The sequence below is a fragment of the Colossoma macropomum genome, unplaced genomic scaffold (genome assembly GCF_904425465.1).
Source record: "Colossoma macropomum unplaced genomic scaffold, Colossoma_macropomum, whole genome shotgun sequence".
Classification (NCBI taxonomy): domain Eukaryota; kingdom Metazoa; phylum Chordata; class Actinopteri; order Characiformes; family Serrasalmidae; genus Colossoma; species Colossoma macropomum.
Window position 1 is genome coordinate 39586918 of NW_023494788.1, and position 27610 is coordinate 39614527.

Genomic DNA, 27610 nt, shown 5'->3' on the forward strand with positions numbered 1-27610 from the left:
CAAGAGCTATGCCAGATGATGGATCTTTAAAGTGATTCACAAGACTCACTTTAATAAGCAAGAGTGAAATGAAAACATGCCGAACTGGAATCTGACTCAACATCCATGATTTATTGATACCCAATATTGATGTGGAGAATCAAAGCATGACAAAAATGGATTTGATTATTCCCAATACCAGGTTAATAAACAACCAGGGTACAGAACCTGAAGCGTTACATGTGTGGACCTTGAAACGGTGAACGGACTAGTTTTAGACAGGCTACCAACAGCAGTACTGAGCCAAAGTCACTCAAAACTAAAGAGTGGAGGGCTTCTGTAGGTGCACTGAGGGCACACTGGAGTGCCACTGCTGACAGTCACCTTAGATTTGCAGAAGAGGTACATGTAGACATTCAGCACAATGTTGCGGTTGGTAGGCCACTTGAGAATTATTTTTCAGGGCAAAGCCTTCTTGCAAAAGTGCTTTGAACAAATAAAAAATAAACAAAACAAAACCACTTTGGCTAGCGTGCCACATTATGTATAAATTAATCTGAGGTGCGGCAGGTTGCTGTTAGTAGCAGACAGGCAGCAGTCCTCATATTTTTACAACTCTGTCAAAGTGGGGCGATTAAGGAGCCTGGGTGGTACCTAAACCCACTGCATTGGCGTACGCTGACAGGAGGCTGATCACCTGTTTGGTTTCCAGGGTGAGCCGGGCTTCTTTAAGCCAGTCCTGAGCCACACGGCGCGCCTCGCCGCGTAGCTGGTTGACAAACTTGGCGGCCAGCTCCAGGTCGCCACGCTCAATGCTGTAGGTGGCGTAGGCAAGCAGCTTGAAAGTGTCGAGGTCTTGGGGCGCCAGCTTGACGGGTGGCGCCTCCTGCTCCTTCTCAAAGAGGAGGACGGACTGTAGGTAGGACAGGAAGTATTGGTACAAGCTGTTACGCGTTTCATCGATCAGCGCTACGCGCCGTGCCATCCGCCGAACACCATAGAAGCGTGCCCTCAGGGATGCCTCGCTGTAGACCCCACGGCTCAGAGATTCTTCAGGCAGAGCTGTGGCTAGAGCCTGGGCAAACTCATTTTCCGCACAGCTTTCCTTGATTGCACGAACGGCGTCTTCCAGAGGCTCAGTGGGCGAATCGGCAGCTGCTGTCTTCAGGGTGTAGTTCAGCGCCTCGACGGATAACCACAGCTGGTGGGCTTTGCGGGCCTCTTCCTCAGCTATGACATGGCCTGAGAGGAGACAGTACATTCTTTTTTTAATCTGCACATTTGGGAATCATGACGTTCATAAATTACTATCTTAATCAGAGACAATCATGATGTTCAAAAATAAGCCTGTTATAGTTGAAATATGTTGCCTTCCATCAAAAACCAGCATGAGATGAAACTAAAACAGTGCTATGAGGGCGCAAACTCACTGTCTATGGCCTCCTCTATGCCCTTGAGCCTTGCGTAGGCAGAGTTCATGTCCAGCGTGAAGGCGTCCAGCTGCTCCTGGGTCAGACGGCGATAGTTTGTCTCCTGTTCCATCAGCTTACTGTTCAGATTCTGCACAAGAGGGCAGTTTGAGACCAACATTAGTGCATTCTGGATTCACCTTCCTCACTCAAACATACATTTTTACCATGCCTGACTATTCTTGACTGAAAGAAGTTCTTTATTTTCACTCAAGAGGTCTTCAGCTTTTCCAAACACTGTACTGATCAGTGATTTCAAAAAATAATTTTAATTTTTTTCTAATTAAATTCAATTTTTTAGATTAATCTCCTTTAATTTCCAAATTGGATTTCTCTGAATTCTCAAAATCAAAATTTCTTCTCATCTGGTAGAAATACATATCAGTGTATATCAATGTGTGAATCTGATTCTGTCTTAAGCCCTATTCATATTGGATAACTCAGCAATAGTCTGTTAAAAAAAAGTATTTATATGTATTTTATATGTCGCCTCATTGAAAGTCTCACATCCAAATAGCAATAAAATCATCGCAGGACAAGCGAGTTTCTGGGGGGACTGCATCTTCCACAAGCATAGATTTTTCCTCCATACATGATTCTATGATCATAGAAAAATAAAAGTTGATATGAATAAAAAAAAAGTAATGCTAAACTAATAGCTGCTTTAATCAGCCTGCAGACTCTTACCTTCCTGACTGACTTCTTATTAAACATAAACCATTTTCATGCCATAGCAATGAAATCATATAAGCCGCTGAATGTTTAATGTGCCATTTCACAACCAGTGAAGTGCATATTACTGAATGTAGCAGTGAGAACTGCTCACCTCGTGCGCCTCCTCCCGCAGCTCCTGCTCCTGCACCTTAAGCACGTCTCGCAGGTGGTCAGTGTGTGCGGCTGCTTGCCGGCGCAACTGAGTCCTCATCTCTGCCTCCATAACCTCCCGCACCTCCTGCACCTGAGACAATATGCCAAGAAAGGCTGTAATCATTTAATTACAACAATACAAAATCTACATTACAAAAACAACGACCACTAACTTCCCACTGTTTGTATAATTAGCAAATTAGCAAATCATACTATACATTATTATAGCACTAATATTATTAAATTATTTCAGAAATTCTGAAAAGCAAACCTTTCAGTTTCAAGATCACCTTATCAGAGGTTTACAATTTTATATTACGACTAAAAAAGCTGATTTATGGCACAAACTCCATTAAATCGCAGCCCTACTTTCTTCTCCTGATCAAGTCTCAACTCCTCGCGGTTGTGTTGCAGTGCAGTGGACACGGCCTGCTCCACTGCTCTCTTGTGCTCCTGCTTCTGCTGTTCCAGCGCCGCCTCAATGCGGATCTGCTCGCGCACTCGCTGCTCAGCCAGCTCGCGGTTCAACTGGTCAATGCGGCGGTGGGCATGAGCGATTAAAGAGTTCAGGTCATCTGCACTCAGCTTCCCTGCTGGAGAAAGAGGTGCAGAGAATTACTGCAAACTGACTAGTTCACAGTAGATTGTACTGTAGGTTTGAAAGGTGGGAAACAAAAATAAATCATTTAGGATTTATTAAGAGGAAGGAGGAGCAGGTGATGTCTCAGTTCCTCTGACGGACTCAAGAGACAATCTGGTCAGATTTTCAAGTGTTATTGTTTACAGTCATTCAAGGTCAACTGATATGCAAACGTAAAAGGACACTCCACCCTTAAAACTAACACTCAGCCCAAGTCAAAATCTGAGCACGTTATCAAACCCTGTACAAATCCTGCAAACCTTGTGCAGACAAGCTGTCTTATTTGGCTACATTTAGAAGGTAAGAGAATCTAAAATACAAATAATGAAAAAAAAATCTACAATCTGTCTCAAACTTTAATCATTTTTCCACTTCATAATAAGATGAAAAAAAATGTAAATCAAACATGCCTTCTGAAGTCATTTTCATTTTCACTGTTCCTCCCCATCATGTAAAGGTTTTGAGACCATAAAACAGCTATTTGCTCATTTTTGGTATGAAGAGAAGGTTTTGCCTGAATAACAACAGTTTTCATTTACAAACTACTGTTGAAAGCACCAAAATATTTCGACCTAAAAATGGTTTAAACACCTGAAAGGTTTGAGTGCTGACATCAAAACAAGGGGATAAAATGCAGGAGGTATGGCATTATCCCCAATGTAGCACTTCTGCTGGTTTTTCCTGAGTTTTTGGGGGAAAACCATGGTAGAAAGAAAGATGCTCAGTTTTATGAAAAACATTTTGCAAAGTGAAACGAGCTGCTGGATTTGTAAACTGCACAGTGCTGCGCCTTTTACCAGCCAATGTTACAAAGCGTCAACTTTAAGGCGCCACTCAGATGGTGCTTCTCATACCGCAGCCTTGAAAAGAAAGCGTGAGGCAGATTCAGCAAAGAATGTGATGCTAATGCTGTTGAAGTTGCGCAGCTGCAGTGTGAGAAGGAAACAAAGGGGCTTCTCAAAACCTCCTACTTTATAGCAGAAAACAAATTGGCTAATTCATGAAAGAGGGAGTGTCCTTCTTTCAAAAAGAACGGGACAAGATAAGACCTATAGTTAAGCTCACAAGTAGTACCCCCCCCACCAAAGTGTATAAACCCCCCCATATGAAACATTAAGTGGGGAATCCCTCCCCTCGTTTTGAAAAATGAACTTCAGGCCCTGTTATTACAGTAGAGCAGGTAAAGCATGTGTGGGGGAGCTTACTGAGACCCTTCCAGTTTGCTTGGACTTCAGGAGTGATGCTGCTCAACTCTCTCTGGAACTGAGCCTTGGCCTCATTCACCAGTTCGCTGTACTGAGACACGATCTTCGCCTCAGACTGGGCCGCCTGCACCTGAAACACAGAAGGAGACGGTGACGCCACGTTCAGGTGTGGCTTACAGGTTACAGCACCACTCAAGAAGCAGTGGTTTAGGTTAAAAGGACACTTCACCAGTCCGCTAACATGGCTGAATATACAAACGACATCTAGTGGGGAGAAGGCTGTTTGATCTCATATGCCTTATACTAATTTATTCTAAATATTAGCACCAGCATTTTGTGAAGTGCTCCTAACACATTAATAACAGTTACTATATGTTAGCGTTTTGATACCTGGAGACAATATGGGGTTATTTGTATATGTGCGTGTCTGTGCTAGAGCTAAAATAGATTAGAGACTCGGTTTCTACTGATCTGCCTGTGAGTTAATAGGATTTGTCAGCTTCTAAGCATATTACTGAGCCTGATTACAGTACTTACTTTGGTTACGACTTTGTCCAAGTCCACGATCATACTGTGCAGGTTCTCCTCTGCAGCCAGGATCTGGGGTCTTGCTGCTTCAATCTTGGAGCCCTTGGCACTGTTGATCACGACTCTAAGCTTCTCAAGCTGTTCTCTATTTAAGCACATGGAAAACACAAGGAAATGAGGCTACAAAAGTTATCCAGTAAATAACTTTCCACTAAAGCCTTCTAGACTATGGTGACATCAGGAATGGTGCTGTTTTGTTTAAGGGTTAGTGGGACACAATGGAAAAAAGGTTCTCTTCTAAAATATGTTTTAAAGTCCCTTTCAGGAAAAATAACCACAATTAAGATTAGATTAGATTAAGCGACCCTTATTAGTCCCACAATGGGAGAAATTTCACCTCCGCAATCTAACCCATCCATGCAGTGAGACACCACATACACACTAATGAACACACACTTGGGGGCAGTGAGCACACTTGCCCGGAGCGGTGGGCAGCCCTATCCACAGCGCTCGGGGAGCTATTGGGGGTTAGGTGTCTTGCTCAAGGACACCTCAGTCATGTACCGTTGGCTCAGGGGATCAAACTGGCGACGTTCTGGTTGCAAAGCTGGTTCCCTAACCTCCAGCCCATGACTGCCCCATCAATAAGAGTGCACAGTAAGTACTGCCAAGGTTGGAGCATTATTGCTATTTGACAGTCTCTTGTGTTGCTGTATCTAACATCCTGCTAATGCTAATGTGGCCATAAACCTTGCAGGTCTACATGAACTCATTAGCGTAATGCTAACTGACCACTATTAGCTTTTCATTTGCTATCAGCAATGCCAGCAATTTGACTGTCAAGTCAGTATCCCCCAATTCTTGGTCTTACTTGGCCTGGAGGAGAGCCTGTCCAGCTTGGTCCACAGTACGGGTTCGATCACTCAGTGCATCCTCCAGCTCCTTCCACTGAGCCGACTTCTTATCTGGAGGGTCCTGAACAGACACACACAGAACTGCTGCTATTGGAGAGTGGCATATGGCAAATATTACAATAAAGGCTGTACTACACTAAACTAAACAACTACTGTATGGTCAGATCAGCAGATCGAATACTACTGTATTCTAGGAAAGAACTGTGTTAAAAAAATCAACTAAAGATGGTATTGGGGTATTTTTAAAATAAATAAATAAATAAAACTGAATAACTAAAATAAATACATAACACTAAGTATAGAATATTATCTAAAAGTGTGGCACCACATATATTAATTATTTGTCTTAAGCTTCTTTTTATTTAATCAAGATTTAATCACCACACCTTTTTAAATATACAGCATAAATTATTTGTCATGTTAAATTATGTTGCGCAGCTTTCTTAGTCATTTCAGAATCATGTACAGCTCTCCATCATCATGGACACATCTGAAATGTCTTAATTTTTTATAGCTTTATACTAATTACTAGGAAGCTAAGAATTTTCACTATTCTAGCAAACTGACCTCATTTTATACATATATCTGAAACCAAACAGGCATCACAAAAATGTTGAAGTATGAAAATTAGGCCTGGCCGATTCATCGAAAAAGTAATTGAAACCGACATTCAGAACCTCTAACCGATGTAAATCTTGCTTACGTCGGTTATTTAGATTTTTTTTTAATTCTGTTATTCCTTTTCCCTTTCCAGTGTTCATGCACTGTCCCCTTAAAAACTTACCTACCTTACTACCTGTTTTCATGTGACTCCACCACGTCCAGTCTGCGACATGGAAGCTAAGGCTACGTTCACACAGCAGGTAAAAGTGTCCCAAATCTGATTTTCTCACCAAATCTGATTTTTCTGTTTGGCTGTTCACAATATCTTTTAAATGTGATCTGTATGTGACATTAGTCTGAACAGATCAGCTCCTAAACTGACCCGCATGCGCAAAAGAGCAATGAGTCACGCTGCTTCACGGCTCATCCAGAGGTAAACAATCACGACTATAACCAAACGCCAGTCGCTCCCGGAGGATCAGCTTCATCTTCACCAGCATCACAGGAGCCATCATGAAGCTTCGCTGACTGACAGCTGGGCTCATCACCCAGAATGTGTCCGAATTTGCCATAAAAAGAGCTCCGTATTCAGTCACTTCTTTGGTTTGTTTCCTCGGATTCTTTAAACTTTGCTTTCAGACCTTTAACTGTTCTTTGACGCTGCAGCCTCGTTCTCCTCCAGTCACGTTCAGCCATTTCTTTCAAAATCTCTTCGAACACGGAGGCATTCTGGACGAGTCTCTTCTAATTTTTGTACAGAAATATCACCCCTAATGTTTATGAGTCTCAGCAGCGCGAAATTACGACGAATGTAAAGTTGGATTGACGTAAAAGCCGCGTGAATTCCGATCTGGCTGTTGAGACGATTTACATTAAGATATGCAGAACATATTTACAGTACAACTATAGTTCAGTGAACTATGAGGGCAAAAAAACAAACAAAAAAACAAAAACAAAATAATCGTTCATTAATCGTAATCGAGGTAAAATATTCAGTTAATCATGATAATGATTTGAGGCCATTTTGCCCAGCACTAACCATATTTTGCTATATTGCCACCTCCAGTTACTGAGTATTTAGTTGTAACAATAATAATAATAATAATAATAATACCACCAAAATACAACAATAGTACCAAAACAATCTAAACAAATAATGGTGATTTCATGATGCACTGAATAATTTCCTAAAGAACCATCAAATAGTTGTGAGGTCAGAGATCAACACTCCATGTCACCATTTATACAATTTTAACTGTAAATGTTCTTTTCTACAACAAAGTGAAGAGAACAGAAAGAAGAGAGCAGGAAAGAGCAGGTCAGCCAGGGCCGAACGATACTGACATAAAATAAGATGTTCGATAAAGCTGTCAGATATCACAAGGATATAAGAAGCGATAGACTGTTATTAAAATAGTGTGCCTCTGACTGGATGTGATGCAAGTACAGACTTTTTTTTTGCATTTGTAAACAAAAACCTAACTAGCCTCTCCTTTAAGCAAACAGCAAAATACAAAATTACAAAAGTGTCATTCACTGTTGTGCAAAACAAAAAGAAAAAAGCTACTTGCATCAGAACTGCAAGCACATTTTTTGTGCACTGAAAGGCTGAGAAACAGCACTACCTCAACAGCTTTTTCTATAAAGGCTACAAAAACAAAAAAGTATGTATATTTTTTTTTATAGGCACACAGGAATTACTGAGTATGAGAACAAACCTCATGTTTGATGCATTTTTACAGGTTTGTAGTTCAGGACAGAGTAGTTTTTGAGCTGTGCACACTCCGTGATTGGCTGTTTAGCCTAATGGTTAAGTTACTTGACCCCCACTAGCTGACAGAGTAGGGTTAAAATCCAGCACAGAAAAGCAATCTAACTGTTTGCGCCAGCAATGTAATGATGTTTATCTCAACTCACAAACTCACATTGCAATAATGATAAAAATATGATTTATCGTGCGGCCCTAAAGTCAGCCAGGTGGCGAGAGAGAGAGAAAGGGGCTCACCTCCGAGTCCATGGCCTCTCTGAGTTTCTGTGTGTGTCTGCCGATGGCAGTGAGGGCTACCTCCTGTGCTCCAATGGCCTGCAGGGTGAACTTGGCTGAGATCCCCAGAGCATCCTCAAGGTCACCTGACAAAACTGGACACACACACACCATTTTACCCACAACTCTCTTCACAAAGAGATTACACTATGGCCCAATCCCATTTCTTATTTTTACCCCTACCCCTTGTTTTCGAGTGTCACCTTGCCCCTTAGAACTGAGTTACAGGGGTAGTGTTTGAAATCTTTCCTACGAAATGGGACCCTCAAATAAAAAGAGTATTACTTCATTAACAGCTACTAGTGGTGCTCTGCAGGCGACCCTGCCCATCTGCAGTGATAGCGGAGGAGGGTAAAATTCAGCAATTATTAATGTGCACAAATCACAAATCAACTTATTACGCTCAAATTTACACAAACTACTACCAGACATGAGTTTGATGGTGCAGATATGCTGAAGATGAAACTGATGAATAACAAATTCGTGCACTAATTCTACAATCAGATTTGATGAACATAGCTTTGAAGAATAAGGGCCACTGGGTGTAGATACAAGCTAGGTGTACCTGAAAAAGTGATCAGTGAGTATTTCAGTTATGCAATTTTCAGGCATTAAGTAAGAGAGAGCACTTGACTGAATAAAGGGAGACCAAACATGGGGTCACTTCGTATTGTAGGCTGTGATATGAGCGTATGTGTCAGAAGATCTCTGGAACACCTACCGGACAGAGCATCCTGTTCTGCCTGGTCCTGCTGAGCTAAGCGGGCAGACACTTCCTCCACAGGTCGCTCTTTGAGGGCATGTTCGTCGGGAGCACACTCAGAGCAGCATTCTTCAGCTACAATCACAAGATGAGCACACATATAAACGGCACAGGTACAAACACATACTAACTGACTTGTGGCCCAAATCCCCCCTCCTTATACCACGAGGCATGCAAAAAAAAAAAATGCAGCGTCTACAAAAAGGCCATAAACTGGGTGCAAAATGAGTTTGTGATGTTGGTGAGTTAGGGCTTAGATATTAAAAAAGTGTAATGGTCATGCAAAGGGACGAAGGAATGAGTGGGTTAGTAATGAGTTAGACAAAAACACATCTCTCCTGAAGCTGGAGAGACAGAAAACGCAGAAAGAAGGGCAACGTTGGGATGAAGAGTCTCAAACACACGTGGCAAGGCAGGCAGCAGTGCTGTGTGCCTGATCAACTGATCCAGGAGCAGCTCCTGTCTGAGTATGAAAAGTATTTGAGCTTGCTCACTGGTCCTGGATCGGTTGCTGAAGGCCGGGAGCATTGCTCCATGCGGTGCGGCTCTAACCTGCCGCAGGCTGGCCGGGCGAAAGGGTCTGGGCTTCGGGCTCGGAGGTCGGTGGTTCGTGGCTAGTGCCCGGGGCGGGCACAGACTGCACCTCACTCATGGCTGAAATGATATGGGCCGCCTCAGCTGAGGCCTCTGCAACAACAGTGGAACCTATGTCAGGACAGGCGGGGGTGACGCCGAAGTCATAAGGAGCACGTGCTGTTCACACCAGCTGTTGGCAAGTTTGTTCCCTAACTTTAAACAAATGATTGGTGAAAAATTCAATTTCCAAAATTTTCCCCTTGTCCCAAGGTTAGTCAGGCAGGACATGTTTAAGGTTTCAGGTTTGATTCTTGTGCTAATGAAGCTAAAAATTCATGGAAACTTAAATACCTGAAGTTAGCACTGTGCAAGTTGTATATATATATCACCACACACTTTCCTCAAACACAATTAAGTAATCTCAAACAGACTTGCTAATGTGGTTTCTGACACTACAGCTGTGTCCCAATTCAGGGGCTGCATCCTTCGGAGGCTGCACTTGAAGGCCGACTGCATCACAGCGGTGCGACTAGGCTGTTCCATTTCGAAGGCTCCTTCATATGTGGCCGAGAAATGTGTCCTTCTTTTTCATGGCAACGAAGGATCAAACCAGCAAATCTCGAGGTTCATTGCATGCCGGTAAGGATTCGAGAACATGGCGTCATCAGCAGAGGAGCGAATGCTGGCTGAAAAGTTCACCTTTAAATATAAGTATAGGGTTTAAATTGAGGCGCATAGGTAATGACACAAATATATATTAAAAAAAAATCCAATCTCATCAGTAGGCAGCAGTAAAGCATCTCCAGCTCCAATAAATGAAAAAAAAAAATCAAAAATCAAAGTTTTTGGCTCCATCTTTAAATAACTAACTAAAAGAACTTGACAGGAGCAGCGTTTCGTGATGTAACGGTAAGGTCGGGAACAGCGGTGCTGTGACCCAAAAAGGAAATCCACTGTAGAGCAGACCGTCTCATTTCAGTTCAGCCTGCACGGGTCTAAGCAGCCTTCGAAGGATGCAGCCCCTAAATTGGCTTAGACACACTCTGTACTCTGTATCACAGTTTTATTTATTAGAATAAACATTGCATAGCCAAAAACAGTAGTGTGTGCATATATATATATATATATATATATATATATATATATATATATATATATATATATTTATATATATACACACACACACACACACACACAATACACTACTGTTTTTGACTACGCAATGTTTATATATATGTATCTCAATTTCAGCGTAGACCTCCCTCATACCCCATCCTTTAGCTTACAAGTAGTTTAAGCATGAACTTAAATTCTGTATTAAAGTAATACGTAATGCAACATCTTTCTGTAGTAAAGTGGTTTCTCATTTTAAAAATTATAACTGCAAATGCACATATTAATATTATTAAGCTCCTTCTGGTGTGGGTTCATAAATGTTTCTTCTCTTTAGATTACCCACACAAAAAGCCTCCTTGCGCCCCCTTGTGGAGAAACTTCAGACTGCTAAACAGGCCCCAGTGCATGCATGTGTAAATAATTCCTCTTTAAAGCAACATCTGGTTATGTTTTGGTACAGAAATGTAAATTCAATGTGTATATAATAAACATGTTTTTATAATTCAGCTTACAAAGCTAATTCTGGTCACAGGCAAGAGTAAACAATGCCTTCTGCTCTGTGCCCCTGGGCTCACTTCAAATTTTGGCCACAAAAATGGAGACTCTGTGAGCCAAATGCCCACTTGCCTTTGAGATTTTTGGGATTTTTTTTTTCTCAAATCTGTATGGTCACATTCATAACCAACTGCATAAAACCATATTATGTTGTTGGAATTTGTTAACTGTAACCACTGCGATAGTTAATGATGTTGTGGTGACCATGGTGCCAAGCTAGTCTGTCTGACGCCATAGTTGCAGTTCAATTGGCTGAGGTTTGCTAATATTACTCTACAAAACAAAGTCTTAAATAAAATAAGGTGTTAAATAAGCTGCCATTACACTAAGAGACTATTCCTGCAATTGATAAACAGTACCTGACGATACAACTTAAATCGGATGACTTCAGGACAGACCAGTTTGGCAGGGAGGACAACCACAGTCACCATAATGGAAATATTCCTGATATTTTTAATTAATCTAATTAAGTTTGTTAATAAAACAATCCTTTTTTCAAAGTAACAGCTTTGACTCGTTATGTAGCACATTTCTGTACTATAAATACAATGTATATGATAAACGTATTTCTATTATTGTAGCCATGAACTCTTAATTTCAGTAGATTTATTGGCTTGGCAGCCCAGTATAGATTCATATATCTGTGTACGCCTGGCACCAGCCATCGTAAGAACTTAAGAAAGAAGGTTTTTTTCTGTATTTTTGCCCATTTTTATAGATAACTATGTTATAAGGTGTGAGAAACTACTTGTGCAAGTCTATTTGAGATCATTTAACATCTTGACAGCGTTTTAAGCAAGGGTGTGAAAATATATTATGATGTTTACACAGTGCCAACTGCTAAGGTATAAGCTTTCATTACTTGTTAGCCTTGTAGCTCCACTGCAGAAGTAAAGAAGTAAATGCTTTTGCCAAAAAATTGCTGTAAAAGTAGAATTCGCTCTGCTGAGGCAGGTAAATGAATGGTCATGCTAAATTACTGCAACCAGTGATGGATTAATCATTTCTTCTGTGAATTTCAGTGACTGCAAATCACAAAGTACATAATGATTCAAACAGCAATCAGAGTCAATGTACATCAAATTATGGAAGAGAAAAGATAACACATCCTAAAATCACTGATTTGTTACTGATTAAATCTGGTTAGGAAATCAATTTTAAAAAACGGTGAGTGGTATAAGAGCACTTAAGAGGTATATGGAGTTCACAGACCTGTTGCATGTATAGAAAGAGAAAGCAGATAATAGCCCCTAATACCCCAATTTAAAGGAAAATTTGCTATACCGCAAAAAAGCATGAGATGAGATCTAATGAGATCTAATAAAGCAGAGTAGAACTAAATCAAATACTACATCCACAAAATTGATATACATCAATGCAATATCCACAAATAAAGATCCACAAAACAGTCTTCGCTGATGCACTCATCACACATATGACCCCATCTATACACCGTACTTTCATACCTGTCAGTGGAGGAATTATGTTGTTCCCACATGCAGAGATGTCTTAAATAGTACGTACAACTTAAAGCCCAGATACCAGCAGGATAGCGCATCTGGCCTGTTACAGACTCAAACTGATAAACATCCAGGACTATATGAAATCAGATTTAAGGAAGATAAGAATGCTTGTTGATGTTGTGTGATTCTCTACAGTAACACAGTAATTTCTAGTTTCCAAAAAAAGCATCTGATCTCAGCATCTGAAGAACAAAGTTTGGGTCCAGGCGTCTCCGGGACACCCCCAGTCACCACAGGTATTTATTAAACTTCATCACCAGCACACTTGATTAACTAGATACTGGAATATGATTACAATGAGTGCGTATACATGTACTCAATAATCCAATCGTAATCGGATTTCTGCAGCTATACGATTATTCAAATGATCATGTAAACACCAAGCTGGATTTTAGCTCAGTAATCAGATTTCTCAGTGCATGTACTCTTACTCTGATTTCTTTCGGATTTCTCTGATGGTGGATGTCGCGAGATACAGCAAAACAATTGTGGAGCGGCGCTGACACCAAACACGAAATAAAGGATTTAAATACTGTTCGTCTTCTAGATGATGTATGTTCATATTTTCTGGTAATGCGGCGCAATGTTTAAAAAAAACGCGGCATGAAATTTGAGTTTTACGTTACGTTTGTGTCCCGTCTTCTTCTGTGAGTCTACTGGCTGGTTGCAAAGCAGAAATCCGATTACTGCCTGACTCATGTAGACCTGGAGTTTCCCCATTATCTGATTACTCAAGTACATGTAAACGTGCTGATTGTATTACTGAAAAAATCAGATTTTCTGCAGTTATTGGATTATTAAGTGCATATAAACACACTCAGTTACTAGTGGGCTGTCACAAGGAGAGGTTTGGTAACAGCTACACAAACATACAGACATAAAATCACAAATTTCTGTATGAACGTTAATTGTATTTATCATACTAGTGTTTTCCTGAGCACATAAATGCTTACCAACCCAGATAAATATTTTCCCAAATATAATATTCCCAGGTGCCTAAACATCTGCACATTACTGAATATGTACAGTCCTTGTTGTTGTAGCTTTAACCCTTTGGGAATAATAACACTTCTATCTGCATATCTGTATATCTACTGTGTGCCGGTACACATCCTCACATACACTCACCCTCAATGGTCTGTTGTGACTGAGCTGGGGTTTCGTCTACAGCAGGCTTGGGTTCTACAGGTGCTGGCTCCGGCTGCTTATCTTTAGTTTTGCCTTTTGCTTTGGGCTGCTTTGAGTCCTTAGAGGCTTCAGACACCGAAGATATCTGCAGTGGTTCAACCTTGACCTGACACACATCCATACATAAAAGCCTATTTAGAAACAGTCCCATAAGCTAGCTCAGAAAGGGTAAAAGCTATGGGAAATACATACAATTTACTGTGGATAATACAGAATTCTGTGTTTTATCTACAGTTGAATAGATTTTGCCTCCTACCGGTTTCTTTTGCAAAGGGACAAATGGTGGTGGAGGGGGACCAAGCGTCATCTCGAAGAGCTGGTCGGAATAGGGAACGCTCTTCTCAATGTTTGCCCTGAATTTGGGGTCCCATTTGGCATACAGGATTGTACCACCCAACCCACCACCAACTGTCAGAAGACTGGCAGCTACAATCTTACCAGCAGCAGACCTGCAATACACAAAAACTGAATTTATAAAAAGTAAACTGCATTTTAAACACATTTATATTTATAGAAGACGACAGAATCACGTATTCGCAGAAACAACCACAGGGTCATGACTTAGGCCTTGTTCACACAGCAGGTAAAAGTGACTCAGATGTGTTTCTGTGTGTCAGTGTGAACAGATAAACACATTGAATCTGACATTTTCAATTCCAATTTGAGACGCTTCCATATGTGGTACTGAAATCCGATACGTATCCGATCTGCAGCAATGCGAGTCTGAACAGCCAGATCGTAATTCATGCAGCTTTTACGTCAATCCAACTCAACATTCGTCATAATTTCACGCTGCTGAGACTCAAACATTTAGGCTGATATTTTTGTACAAAAATTAGAAGAGACTCATCCAAAACCCTCCGTGTTCGAAGAGATTTTGAAAGAAATGTCCGAACGCGGCCGTAGGAGGACGAGGCTGCAGCGTCAGAACAGTTAAAGGTCTGAAAGCAAAGTTTAAAGAATCCGAGGACGCGAACCAAAGAAGTGACCGCGCCCTTTTTACGGCGAACTTGAACACATTCTGGGTGATGAGCCCAGCTGTCAGTCAGCGAAGCTTCATGATGGCTCCTGTGATGCTGGTGAAGATGAAGCTGATCCTCCGGGAGTGACTGGTGTTCGTTGGCAGTCGTGATTGTTTACCTCTGGATGAGCCGTGAAGCAGCGTGACGCTCTGTTCTTTTGTGCGTGTGGGTCAGTTTAGGAGCTGATCTGTTCAGACTGATGTCGCATACAGATCACATTTAAAAGATTTTGTGAACAGCCAAAGAAAAAAAATCAAATTTGGTAAGAAAATCAGATTTGGGCCACTTTTACCTGCTGTGTGAACACAGCCTTAAACTCAACTGAAAACTGGTGGGGTGATTTCACAAGCAGAGATCAAAAACTCTGAAGAATCTGGAGATGTTCTGAATGGAGGAACAGCCTTAGCCTGTCTAACCTCCCCAAGCATTGTAAGAAAAGACACTGTGTTATTATTCTGAGAAAGTAATGCTGCACGAGTACCAGATGCAAGTGTGTAAACAATTGCGGCAAGTGTAATTTTTGGAGTTTTATTCTTTCCTTTTTTTTTTTTTTTTTACCTGATTTTTCTCCCCAATTTAGTCGTCTCCAATTCCACCCGCTAGTTAGGACTCCCCCAATCACACGATGCTATCAACGCTAGGAGGGTGAAGGCTAACACAGGCTTCCTCCGAGACCTGTGAAGCCAACCACCGCTTCTTTTCGAGCTGCCGCTCACGCAACGTCACTGGACAGCCGAACGCGCTCGGAGGAAAGCGCCAACCGCCAGATCTGTTACGTCAGCTAACAGACGCCTGCGCCGACTAGCATCGCGCTGAGTGATGGGGGGAGAAGGAGGGGCCATCCTACCCACCCAGAGAGAACGAGGCCAATTGTGCTCTCTTGGACTCCCGGCTACGGACGGCTGTAGCATCACCAGGGATCGAACTCGCGATCTCCTGATGATAGGGCCAACGCTTAGACGGTTGCGCCACTCGGGAGCCCATTCTTTCCTTTTTTAATGATAGCCTTTTCTGACTCATCCTTACCAGCAGTGCCAATAAGTCTGGCGCTGTACATGACCCGCCATTTTCTGAACAATAAGCCAATAAGACCCCAACAAAGCAGATATAATGAGGTTGCGCCTGTTCTGAAATTAAATGTGCCTTTTTTGGACGCCATTCATCCATTCCTACCCTGAGTTTCCAGCTGAAGTGTAGCGACGGCAGTGCTGCAGGGGGTGGACTGCGACCTTCCCGCAAGTGCATTTCTGAAAGGACAGAAGTGAGAACAATCATCCATGAAATAGCACAGGCTACAGAGAAGAGAAAAACAAGAACAGATTCAGGTCTTTCCATAACTCTACTCAGGATTACCGAATAAATCCTCACATTCCCCCTACTGCCATACTCCACTAGGGGGATATGAAGAAACTGTAGACTTAGCAGGACAATTTATGACATAAGACAGGAGAAAAATAATGTAACAGACAGCTGAATTTCTAGTTTGTGTTGCTGAAATCTTTTATTGTATTGCTTAATTTTCATGTTTACCTTTTTTACTCACTTTTTATTAATAATTCTCTGACAATTTTACCCGTTTCTACATTAACTGAGCACTTTATTCACATTATTACCTCCTTATTTCTACACTCACTGTCTATTTAATCAGTTTCACTTACTATATAGGTGCACTGTGTAGTTCTACAGTTACAGACTGTACAGACCCCACGGGACCATTACAGAGCAGATGCTATTTGGATGGTGGATCATTCTCAGCACTGCAGTAACACTGACGTGGTGGAGGTGCGTTAGTGTGTGTGTTGTGCTGGTACGAGTGGATCAGACACAGCAGTGCTGCTGGAGCTTTTAAACACTGTCCACTCACTGTCCACTCTATTAGAAACAAGTACCTTGCTGGTCCACCTTGTAGACCTAAAGTCAGAGACGATAGCTCATCTGCTGCTGCACAGTTTGTGTTGGTCATCCTCTAGTCCTTCATTAGTGGTCACAGGATGCTGCCCACAGGACGCTGTTGGCTGGATATTTCTGGTTGGTGGACTATTCTCAGAATGATCCACCACCCAAACAATACCATGAGAAAAACTGATGGACTACAGTCTGTAATTGTAGAACTACACAGTGTATCTATATAATAAGTAGAGCTAATGTGAATTTGACTGTATTCAAAAATGATGATAAATCAGTGATGCTATGATTACAACCCTGGAGGTAGTATGTGGAGGTAGTATGTAAAGGTAGCGTCCATCACTCCACTGAGGATCAGTGATGAGGACAGAGGACCTGGAGTAACTCAACAGGTCTAAACTGAGAGTCAGACTCGACCTTGATTTGGTTTCACTTTTATACCTCCGGCAATTATTCGACAATGTGAATATTTTGCATGTCAGTGAAATTAACACTTTCACTTCATCTTGCGCGGAAAACTTAAGCCAACTTTTATCTTGGCAAGGTCACGTCCTCATCACGCACAAAACAGTCCGCCGCTGCGTAAAGCATTATCAGCTAAGCCGCCTTCGTTCTTCGCCTACTTAACTTTAGACATATTAAATCTGACCAGGCGAACGAAATTCAGTTTGAGCAGCAAAGTTTAAACTCTGCACCGACGCCTTTTCTTCAGCTACTTGTTCATGAATGGATGACGGAAAACATGAATCATGCTTTGCCCGCCCAAAGCAACGTCGCTGCAGCCTGAGAGCTTCCTATTGGTGGACGTCCATGCCTCTCACTTCACTCGGCGGTTTCATTTGCTAAGTCAGCCGTCAATCAACCCAGAACGCCCGCCCCTCCACGCTTCGACTTACGCCGTTTACGTAGAACTCAGAGTGTCCCAGCTAGCAGCTACACCTTTAGCCGTTTCAAATGACACACACCGCAGCGACGCAAAGTCAACGTATTTACGCTGTCAGACCTTAAACAACATAAAACCTGACGCACAAGGTGAACATGTAACCCGTGTAAGTTAGAAACTTGTAATTAGAGACAAAAACGCAGCAGGCCTGCCGTGTGGGTCACTGAATGACCGCTCTGGTGAGTTTAGCTCCGCGCTAGCCAGCGACTCTGACAACTGTCCCTGAGCGAAGCTTACCCGCGCCGCTGCATTCGCTCCTTTCAAGCACACACGCAGCATCGTGGCCGTTCCTCCTGTTCGTATCGGTTTTGAGCGACAGATTTACAGGACAGCTCAGCAAAACATCATAAAAGTGATGAACCCTCAGTTACACTGCGCACTCACTCCCAGCGCCGTTTCACCGAGTGACGGAGAGGCCGCGCATGCGCTCTAGGCGCGTCCCGCTGTGGAAAAAAATGTCATGGGTTCGCGATAATTTCATATTAAACTGCTCTGATTAAACATATATATATATATATATGTCATGTATATATCATATATATTCATCAGTAAACGTTTTACAGTGGTGGACAGTAACTCAGTAAATGTAATTCGTTTCTGTACTTTAGTATTTTTTCGTGTATCTGTACTTTACTGAGGTTTTTCCATTTTGGGCGACTTCTTAGCTTGTTTTGACCTGTTGGTCATACCGACCCAGTGCAGCACACGGTTCAACATCAGTGCAGCAGCGTAAAATTTTGGGAGAGTCTATTCAACATAAATGATGAACTAACCTAACTTTGTGTAAATAGACCACAATATAGAAATATGTACACATATGCAGTTGTGACTGACGTGTCTTTATTCTGAATTTATACAAACACTATTTCATTTAATAGTAAATTAGTTTTGGCTAGTTTATGTTTATGAACAGAGACCTACAGATGCAGTTTAGTAAAGGAAACTCATTTGTGAATCTGAGTTTAAAGTTTTTATTAAACTTAAACTTGTAACTAAGTTCAAATAAATCTTAAACCGAAACTTTGCTTGTTTGTAAAAAGTTATTTCAGAGCCACTCAGTTCTACCTGATGGAAACTGTTTGCCTTCAGTGTTTTGTGCTTATGATCTTTTTAATAGACATCAGCGTCACTAATTAATGACATTCTATTAAAAGACTGGTTTACCAAGAGAGACACTGGAGTATTTTCACCTAAAATGAGTTAATGAAGCGAGTCTTGTTACAAAAAATGATAATAGGACATTAAAGTCATAATTAATCTTAGTACTTTCACTTTTGATACTTAAGTACTTTTGTACTTTTACTCAAGTGGAGGTCTAAAGGGAGGAACTTCTACTTTTACTGGAGTAATATTTTACCTTGGTGTATCTCTACTTTAACTCAAGTACATGGTTTGTGTACTTCGTCCACCACTGGTGTTTTATCTACACACTTAAAGTAAACATAGTAATTCTACTTAGAATGATGCATTCTACATAAAACTATTTCATGCTTAAATGGTCCTTTGCCTGGTGAAATGGATCTACATTAGCACCAGAAATGGTTCTTCTACTGTTGCAAGCTTGATATTGTAACAGTAGAAGAACCCTTTTTTTTGGTGTTATATAGACCCATATGCAACACATTCCCATAAGCCTGAGGAACCATTTGACCCTGCAAAGAAACATCTTTTTTAAGACTAAAGATTAACATAAGGATTAAGAGAAAGACTTATTTTTAAAGAAAAGAATAGAAAAAATAAAAGAGAGATGTTGTTCCATCATTCTCACTCACTACCTCTTATTCTCCAGGGCATATTTTGGTTTGTCCATCTGAATTTACATGACCAAATCATAAGGCAAAGTATTCATTAACTGCATGAAATAAATGTACATTTTTATTTTATTTATTTATTTTTGTAAAAGCTCCCCTCAAATTAACAGAATGTGTTTTATGATCACACATATTGCTATATGCTTACAATTTACTGCTGAAAGCCAAAAATCTTAGACGCTCTTTGTATTATTTATAAAAATAATTTTTACAGAGCAGATCACTGAAGAGACGCCGTCTGTTTATAGTTTATAGCTCAGATTTGTGGAAAAATGGGTCGACTTTCAGCAGAAAAAAAATTGTGAGTTCAGCTTCTTTTATTATAAGGGTTTAAAATTACATCACCCATCTATTTGACTGGAAAGAAGACAGTTACAGCTCTCATATGACCCCCACCTTTAGAATGCAGCCTATGAAATATGATTATGAAGAATATGACGAAGTGGGTTTGGGAACCACTGGTGGTCTCAAGGAGTTGAAGAGGTTAATAAGTACACGGGTAACTTTAAAACTAGATCCATAACAGGTTAAAAATCAGTATACACTACCATGCAAGTCTTAGGAAGTTACAAAATTTGGTGTCTAATCTTTGCCACAAAGGGCTGGTTTGGTGGCAGGTTTTCACTGCAACAAAGCAGGACAGAACACGTGATTAATTGTTTGGCTAAGAACAATTGAATAAACAAGTGCAGTCAGGTGTGCTCATGCTCGACTGGAGTGAAAACCTGCACCAGGCCTTTTGTGGATAAGATTGCACACTTGGCAGCAAGTGTGTATTTGCTGGTTAAAAGACTATATAACATAAAAATAAATACAAATAAACAAACACAGTACAATGCAAAAAGTTGTTTTTTTAAAACAGTTATTAACATCTTGGTTACAAGAAAACATTTAGAAGAACACAGGATTGTTTTCTTGACTTCTTGGGTGGTGGATTAAATCAGCACAACTGATTTGATTTAATGAAAGATTGATTAGCCAAACTAGGTCATGGGTGGTGACTGTAAATACTAAACGTCTTCAAGGAGAGGTCGGGAAACGGTGAAGACAACACACTTACACACAAACACCGATCAGGCATTACATCATGACCACCTCTTTGTTTCTATGCTCATTGTCCATTTTATCAGCTCCACTTACTATATAGGTGCACTTTGTAGTTCTACAGTTACAGACTGTAGTCCATCTGTTTCTCTGCATACTTTGTTAGCCCCCATTTACCCTGTTCTTCAGTGGTCAGGACCGCCATGGACCCTCACAGAGAAGGTACTATTTGGGTGGTGGATCATTCTCAGCACTGCAGTAACACTGACGTGGTGGTGGTGTGTTAGTGTGTGTTGCGCTGGTCTGAGTGGATCAGACACAGCAGCGCTGCTGGAGTTTTTAAACACCTCAGTGTCACTGCTGGACTGAGAATAGTCCACCAACCAAAATATCCAGCCAACAGCGCCCTGTGGGCAGCGTCCTGTGACCACTGATGAAGGACTAGAGGATGACCAACACAAACTGTGCAGCAGCAGATGAGCTATCGTCTCTGACTTTACATCTACAAGGTGGACTGACAAGGTAGGAGTGTCTAATAGAGTGGACAGTGAGTGGACACAGTGTTTAAAACTCCAGCAGCACTGCTGTGTGTGATCCACTCTGACCAGCACAACACACACTAACACACCACCACCACGTCAGTGTTACTGCAGTGCTGAGAATGATCCACCACCCAAATAGTACCTTCTCTGTGAGGGTCCATGGCGGTCCTGACCACTGAAGAACAGGGTAAAAGGGGGCTAACAAAGTATGCAGAGAAACAGATGGACTACAGTCTGTAACTGTAGAACTACAAAGTGCACCTATATAGTAAGTGGAGCTGATAAAATGGACAATGAGCATAGAAACAAGGAGGTGGTCATAATGTTATGGCTGATCGGTGTAAAATCACAATGTATTGTATATGTGTATTTATACTAACGTTGGTGTTTTTTGTACTATCTAGAGATTATACTTTAATGTCAGTGCGAGTATCACACTGAACACTCTCTCTACCAATGAAGAAGATCTAAACACCAAGATGCTTTTGGGAAAGTAGGCCCAGATAAACAGCCATTGTACTTTGTTGTCAGATGCATAAGATTTCTGTGGAGTACAGTAAATTACACACAACTAAATCAAGCCACAAGACGCATGTGAAAATTAAACTTTAATGAATTGAACAACACGACAGACTGAAGCTTCGATTTATGTTTCAAATTCACACAAACAGCTGGAGTAAATTGGTGGGATAAGGTCGTTAATAGTGTTATTATAATGCAGTAATTCCGGTCAGGGACAAAGAGAGTGTCATGCTTGAATGAATAAGCAATTTAATCAGAAACTCTAGCAGGTCAATGTCAGTCAGTCATTGTTGCCTGGGGTGCAAGACAGTTTTTCAGGTTTGAGTAATTTTTATTGTTACTTGTGTTATATAGCATAAATATCAGATCCACATGCCCAGATGTTTGCATGATTTAAATCAATTTAAAGACTTGTCCTCTAATAATGCCCTGTCAAGCTTCACACTTAGGCTGGGGATACACTACATAACCCACATTTTTATATTAGGGAACGTCTCAAATGATCACATTTCCTTGCCCAAACACTGGTTGAGTTGGTGTAGTCTGCTTGCAGGTCAAGCTAAAGTTAAGCTGCTTAAATTGTCTGGTGCTGTTTTGTAGCTATACAGACCAAAAATGTAGTCATTTATGAATTTTAAAGTGAAGCTGAAACAAACAATGCATCTTTCCTCTACCCTCTCCTTCTAGGAAATGTTTATTGATGTAATGGTGCCACAGTTCCATATCTCTGCTGTCGGAAGAAAACCTCGTATCTCCAAAATGACAACTTTACAGGAAAAGGAAAAAAACCTACGTAACTTTTAATGTAAGTGAATGGAACCAGATTTTTTTCAAAGTCATTTTGGGTCATTTCTTTTTATCCATTCTTCATAAAATTTAAACACAATGTAAAGAGCAACAGGCATTTCACAATTATGCCAAAAACTGAAAAACAAAAATGGAAATACGAGGTTTTCTTCCAACAGCAGCGATATGTATTTCTACCATTTCCACAAGCACCTTTGAATATCACCTGAGGTCAGTGTGTACAGTGGGATGAGAACAATGATCAGTCGTACGACTTCTGTCATTTAATTTACTCTAACCTGTGATTTCAAACCCTGATTTTGAAAGCACTTCCATTTCAGTTGTGTTTAAACAGAGTTATGAAATAGCTTTAGTTTGAAAGAAGGACCACCCCGAAACTCCTCCCCTACAATCCATGCCTTATAAGTTGTCCCATTTCTCTTTAGTTTCCCATGACGAAAACTTCGCAGCCCACCTCCTCCCACTCTTCCAAGACTGGGAAGGGGACCTCATTCTCAGCAAGCCACCCCAGAACTTCTGCCCAAGCTTCTCCAAGTTCTCTGTCGCCAGCTCAGTTTCGGGTGTGGTCCAAACTCACAAACCACTACTCAGCTCCAGTGTGATAAAATACGTAGTGTACGCCTGGCCTAAGTTGAGAACTTCAATTTTACACTGTAACTGATCACATTTATAAATTAAAGACACACTGAACATGTATATGGAACTCTGATACAGAACACGTATGCAGATTTTTGCCTTCATCTGACCAACAGGCTTTATAAGAGCTACAAAGAAACTTGCCTTTTAATTTATGGCATTGGTTTGCCTGTATGACAGCAGGCAGTGCCTTACACTTCTTTTTACTTACAAGTTCACTTTTCAGATTTATTCTCTAAGTGCAAGGCATTTGATTCCAATTCTTTTTCCAGACAAGCACAGAATTAAATCATATTAGGAAAAAAGTAGGTTCCTATTAGGCCGGTTTTCTGGATACAAATTTAGCCTTCGTCATGGACTAAATAGGCTAGTCCAACGTTTTCAGTTAGCAGTAACATTTAGTCCAAACCTAGACTTAATATGTCCACAAAGGCCTATATTCTGTAAAGTGTATGCAGATTCAAACCACCGGAAAATAAAAACAGGAGCCAACAACATGGATCTACAGGTCTACAGACTAACAATGGACACATCAAGTATTTTATAAGTTAAGTGCAGGAAGCAGATCTGCAGCCGATGGCATATGCTATTCTGGTTCGGATGGATAATCTGCATAAGGTTGTCTGGCTGGTCTCTTCTTATAGGATGGCCACCGACACACTGGACAGCAGTGTCGTCCACCTGCTAGCCAGACCACGATGCACTGCTGGTGAAAAACATGGCCGCACGGCAGGCCCATGACAAGGCATTCGGTTTCAAAGTTCTCCAAACACACCACGCATTCCGTGCAGTGGAGCATGCCGCAGGGCCACTGGGACCAATCGGTGTCCTGTTCCTCTCCTGAAGACCAGGACTCTTCTGACTTCATCTCAGCCAAACACCCATCTTTAGTGTGAGTATTCTCTGAGCTGTAATGATGTTTTTGCTGGTCACTACCTGGTTCGTCTCTTGATGGGTGCACCATCTTGTTTGGTGGATTATCTTGGTCCCCTAAGACAGCACCCTCTGGCTGAGTGCACTTGAACCTCCAGGTGGGCAGGTTTTTGATGTAGTCGATGGGAACAAGTGGGCGAAGCCAGAGGTCCGGGAAAGCCAACCTATCTAAAAGGAAGTTTGGATCATCGTCCCAGTCTGACTCGTTTGGAAAGTTCTGAAAGGAGGCAATAGGGTGTACCAAGTAACTGGTGTACCAATCCCACAGACTGGACAGCCACTCCAGATTATTTGCATTTTGGTCTTCGTTGCCACACCTCCTCTTCTTCTCAAAGTAGTCTATGAGCAGGCCATGGGCTAGGTACGTGCTCAAGAACAGAGCCGGGTGTGAAGAGTAGAAGGTCCAATCTGCTCTGACCCAAGAGGCAATGGTGGTGGTATCAGCATAGCGCAGCAATTTAAGACTGTACTCATAAAAGTTGTCCAAGTATGGCAGCTGAAGGAATCCAAGGATGGGAAGCCAGGAGATAATCAGTAAGGAATTATAGGTCCCCAGTGTGCTGATTAGAACCACAAAGCGCTTAATAGTGGCTCCTTGTGTTATGAAAAGGTCCATCCAGGCCATGAGGTTAACCATGACCAAGCTCAAAACAAAAAGGTCATTGACCTCTGGCTGGACAGACCGTAAGAACGTGTCCATGGCATGCAGGGAAATGTATTCCCCAGTGCTGTTGCCATATCTGTAGATACCTTCTGGTGTTTTGAGAATATAAGAGGGCATCTGCTGCACTCCGATCTCCTCCAAACAGGTGGCATTGTCCCAGTTGCGCACGTCAACGAAAATGAACTCTATGCGCCCTGTGAATTTGATGCTGAGGGCTGAGAAGAAGGCAGGGGGCTGGATCAGTTTGGCAAATAAAAACATCTTGACGGGCTGTTTTTCTCTCTGATACCAATCGTCCATCAACTGCTGTGAGAAACGGATGGTTTTGATGCGAGAAGCAACATGTGCGGTCATCCATTTGAAGATGTGTTCCGTCTCAATGCGTCTACCGTTATACTCTTTTAGCATGACCTTTCCTTTAGAGGCATAAGTCTGGGGCACTGACATGATGAGGGTGGACTTCATCCAACCACGTTTACGGCAATATCTGATAAAGTGGTGAAAAAAAAACAATTCACAAAATCACTACTTAAAATTACACAATAAATGTGTATGTCCACATAACTCCAACGGTTATCTGATCTACTTCTGTACAACAGCATACAAAACTCTTCCAATACATGCGGCAGCAATGCAATTCCTCACCTTGAGTCGCTGGAGCAATTGAAAGTGCCAGTGCGAATACCAAACTGAGAAACTTTCTGTACCATCTTGCCCCAGTTGGCTGTGCTCAGCAGTGGATTTCTGTCCTGGGCTATTACCTGCACAAACAGAAAATAATCTTCTATTTAAAACAGCATGCAAATAACTTGCCAAATAGCCAAGTCTATGATCATTATGTGTCAAGAATGCACTTCCACTTTCTGCAAATCATTAGAGCTACAGTAGACGGTAGATAGTAGTGTTAATGTCCTAGGTAACATTTAATTGATTTTTCCATAAAATTATATGGTACCGTGGTGTAGCAGAATGCATTACGCTAGATCCATCTCTGGCAATTTTGTATGATATATATACACATAGATATATATATATACATATATATATACACATAGATATATATATATACACATATATATATATATATATATATATATATATATATATATATATATATATATATATATATATATGCATGTATGTAATACACACACACACACACATATATATATATCTCGCTGTTGTCGGAAGAAAACTCCTAATCGTAGGTATGACTGTGTGTGTGTATGTGTGAGTGATGGTAGGAATGCATATTTTATTTTATTTTATTTGCTACATGTAAATGTTTGTCTGATACTGTGCACTGTGAGCCCCAGTGACCAAAACCAAATTCCTTGTATAGGTAAGCATACCCGGCCAATAAAGCTTGATTCTGATCTCCAAAATGGTAACTTTACAGGAGAAGGAAAAAACCTACTTCACTTTTAATGTAAGTCAATGGAACCAGACTTTTTTCTGAGTCATTTCGGGCTGTTTCTTTCAGCCCATTCAACATGAAATTCACACACAATGTAATGGGCAACAGGCATTTTCAAATTATGTCAAAAACTGAAAAACGACAAAAAATGTTTTGTTCCAACAGCAGAGTTATATATTTATATATTTATATATATATATATATATATATATATATATATATATAAGCAGCACTGCAAACATCCAGGGACAAGCTGGGCACTAAAGTGTCTGAGGACGTGACAAAATAACTGAAAAGTTCTGACCTTTCCAATGTCATGCAGACTTTGGGAAGAATAATATATACGTACCTGGACCAACCAGATACCATCCTTAGTGTCTTCCACTAACTCATAAAAGTGCATCTCCCCGCTGAAAGTGGTGCTGGAATCAGATCCTGCTTGCTCTTTCTCATTTTTTAAAGCGGAATAGAGCTCCCCTTGCATCAGCTCTCCTGGATTGGAATGAAAACAGCAGGGATTAATGTCAATAACTCCAGACTGCCATTTAACATATTAGCGCATTTTCATTTCATCTTGATGTTCAACACAAAGGCTTAAAAACAAACAAAAACAAAAAAAAAATCTTACCCGAGTTTTCGACCAACTCTCTGACATCTCGTTTCTCGGCCAGACCAGAGTAGCCTAAACCGCGACACTCGAGAATCGTCTTCAACTTCTTAAAACTCAGCGTTACCGGATCCACGAGCTGCGTGGCAAAGATGCCGGTTTCGTACCAGACGACGGCCTCGAAAAACCGCGCCAGGACGAACAGAACAAAAAAGTAAAGAAGCAGAAAGAACAGTTTTAACCACATGGTTTTCTCCGACGGTGCTCCTGCAGACGCACTGGGTCACTCTGTGTATGTTTTGGCGAGGACTCCGCTGTGTGACATTGGAGGCCAACGTTAATATGCAGCTCCGTCAGCTGTGAGTGGATCTCTGTCTCTTGTAAACTCCGCCGGCCAACTGTGCGCAGTTTGCGGTTTGGAGACCCCACTAGTTGGTTTGTGGCGCAGTGTTGGCTCTTATGGTTTCGAGCATTTCCTCTAGCCCGGTTTAATGCGCGGTAAGGTTTGTTGTCAGGAGAGCTAGGGCGCTAACTTCACTCATGAAGCTGCGCAGCGCGGCAGGCCAGTTTGTTGTGGCCCTGCCTGCGCAGCACAAGCGGCTCAAACACGACGAAAACGGCCGAGCTCTTCATCTGGACGCCATTCCGCAGCGTGACGGCTTCGTTCAAGATGAAACAGAACAGAAACGAAGCAGGAAGGCACCGTCTGTTTTTCTCTTTTCTTCTTTATTTCCTCCGCGTCGAAGCTCCGCCGCTCGCTGCCCGTCAGCCATCAGCTGGTATACAT

At 41.4% G+C, this 27610-nt stretch overlaps 2 protein-coding genes across 4 annotated transcripts; both read right to left on the bottom strand.

Moving 5' to 3' along the window:
* Positions 1-90: 90 nt before the first annotated feature.
* immt (inner membrane protein, mitochondrial (mitofilin)) lies at positions 91-18249 on the bottom strand. 3 transcript variants are annotated; one of them, XM_036569320.1, is made up of 14 exons: positions 18078-18249; positions 16166-16239; positions 14227-14419; positions 13911-14076; positions 9565-9699; positions 8971-9087; positions 8211-8344; positions 5560-5663; positions 4698-4833; positions 4161-4290; positions 2685-2905; positions 2275-2406; positions 1410-1539; positions 91-1221 (listed from the first exon to the last, which is right to left on the bottom strand). In XM_036569320.1, the coding sequence occupies exons 1-14, from the start codon at positions 18117-18119 to the stop codon at positions 614-616; spliced, it is 2322 nt and encodes a 773-aa protein (XP_036425213.1). In that variant the 5' UTR covers positions 18120-18249; the 3' UTR covers positions 91-613. The 3 variants fall into 3 exon arrangements, with proteins under 3 accessions (XP_036425213.1, XP_036425212.1, XP_036425214.1); XM_036569319.1 differs by having other exon boundaries at positions 2685-2908; XM_036569321.1 differs by lacking the exon at positions 9565-9699 and having other exon boundaries at positions 2685-2908.
* A 3578-nt stretch (positions 18250-21827) lies between these two features.
* rnf103 (ring finger protein 103) lies at positions 21828-27610 on the bottom strand. The gene is made up of 4 exons (XM_036569323.1): positions 26845-27610; positions 26566-26708; positions 25445-25560; positions 21828-25286 (listed from the first exon to the last, which is right to left on the bottom strand). Exons 1-4 carry the CDS (start codon positions 27068-27070, stop codon positions 23789-23791), a joined length of 1983 nt encoding a protein of 660 aa, XP_036425216.1. The 5' UTR covers positions 27071-27610; the 3' UTR covers positions 21828-23788.

What these genes read in the sequence shown, in the direction of transcription:
- immt (XM_036569319.1), bottom strand. Translation starts at nt 18,119, where the DNA reads ATGCTGCGTGTGTGCTTGAAAGGAGCGAATGCAGCGGCGCGG. An exon ending in GAGAGGCCATGGACTCGGAG is followed by an intron (nt 5,664 to 8,210) that starts GTGAGCCCCTTT and finishes GTGTCTGTTCAG; the next exon opens with GACCCTCCAGATAAGAAGTC. An exon ending in GACTTGATCAGGAGAAGAAA is followed by an intron (nt 2,407 to 2,684) that starts GTAGGGCTGCGA and finishes ATATTGTCTCAG; the next exon opens with GTGCAGGAGGTGCGGGAGGT.
- rnf103 (XM_036569323.1), bottom strand. Translation starts at nt 27,070, where the DNA reads ATGTGGTTAAAACTGTTCTTTCTGCTTCTTTACTTTTTTGTTCTGTTC. An exon ending in AGAGTTGGTCGAAAACTCGG is followed by an intron (nt 26,709 to 26,844) that starts GTAAGATTTTTT and finishes ATTCCAATCCAG; the next exon opens with GAGAGCTGATGCAAGGGGAG. An exon ending in AATTGCTCCAGCGACTCAAG is followed by an intron (nt 25,287 to 25,444) that starts GTGAGGAATTGC and finishes CCACTTTATCAG; the next exon opens with ATATTGCCGTAAACGTGGTT.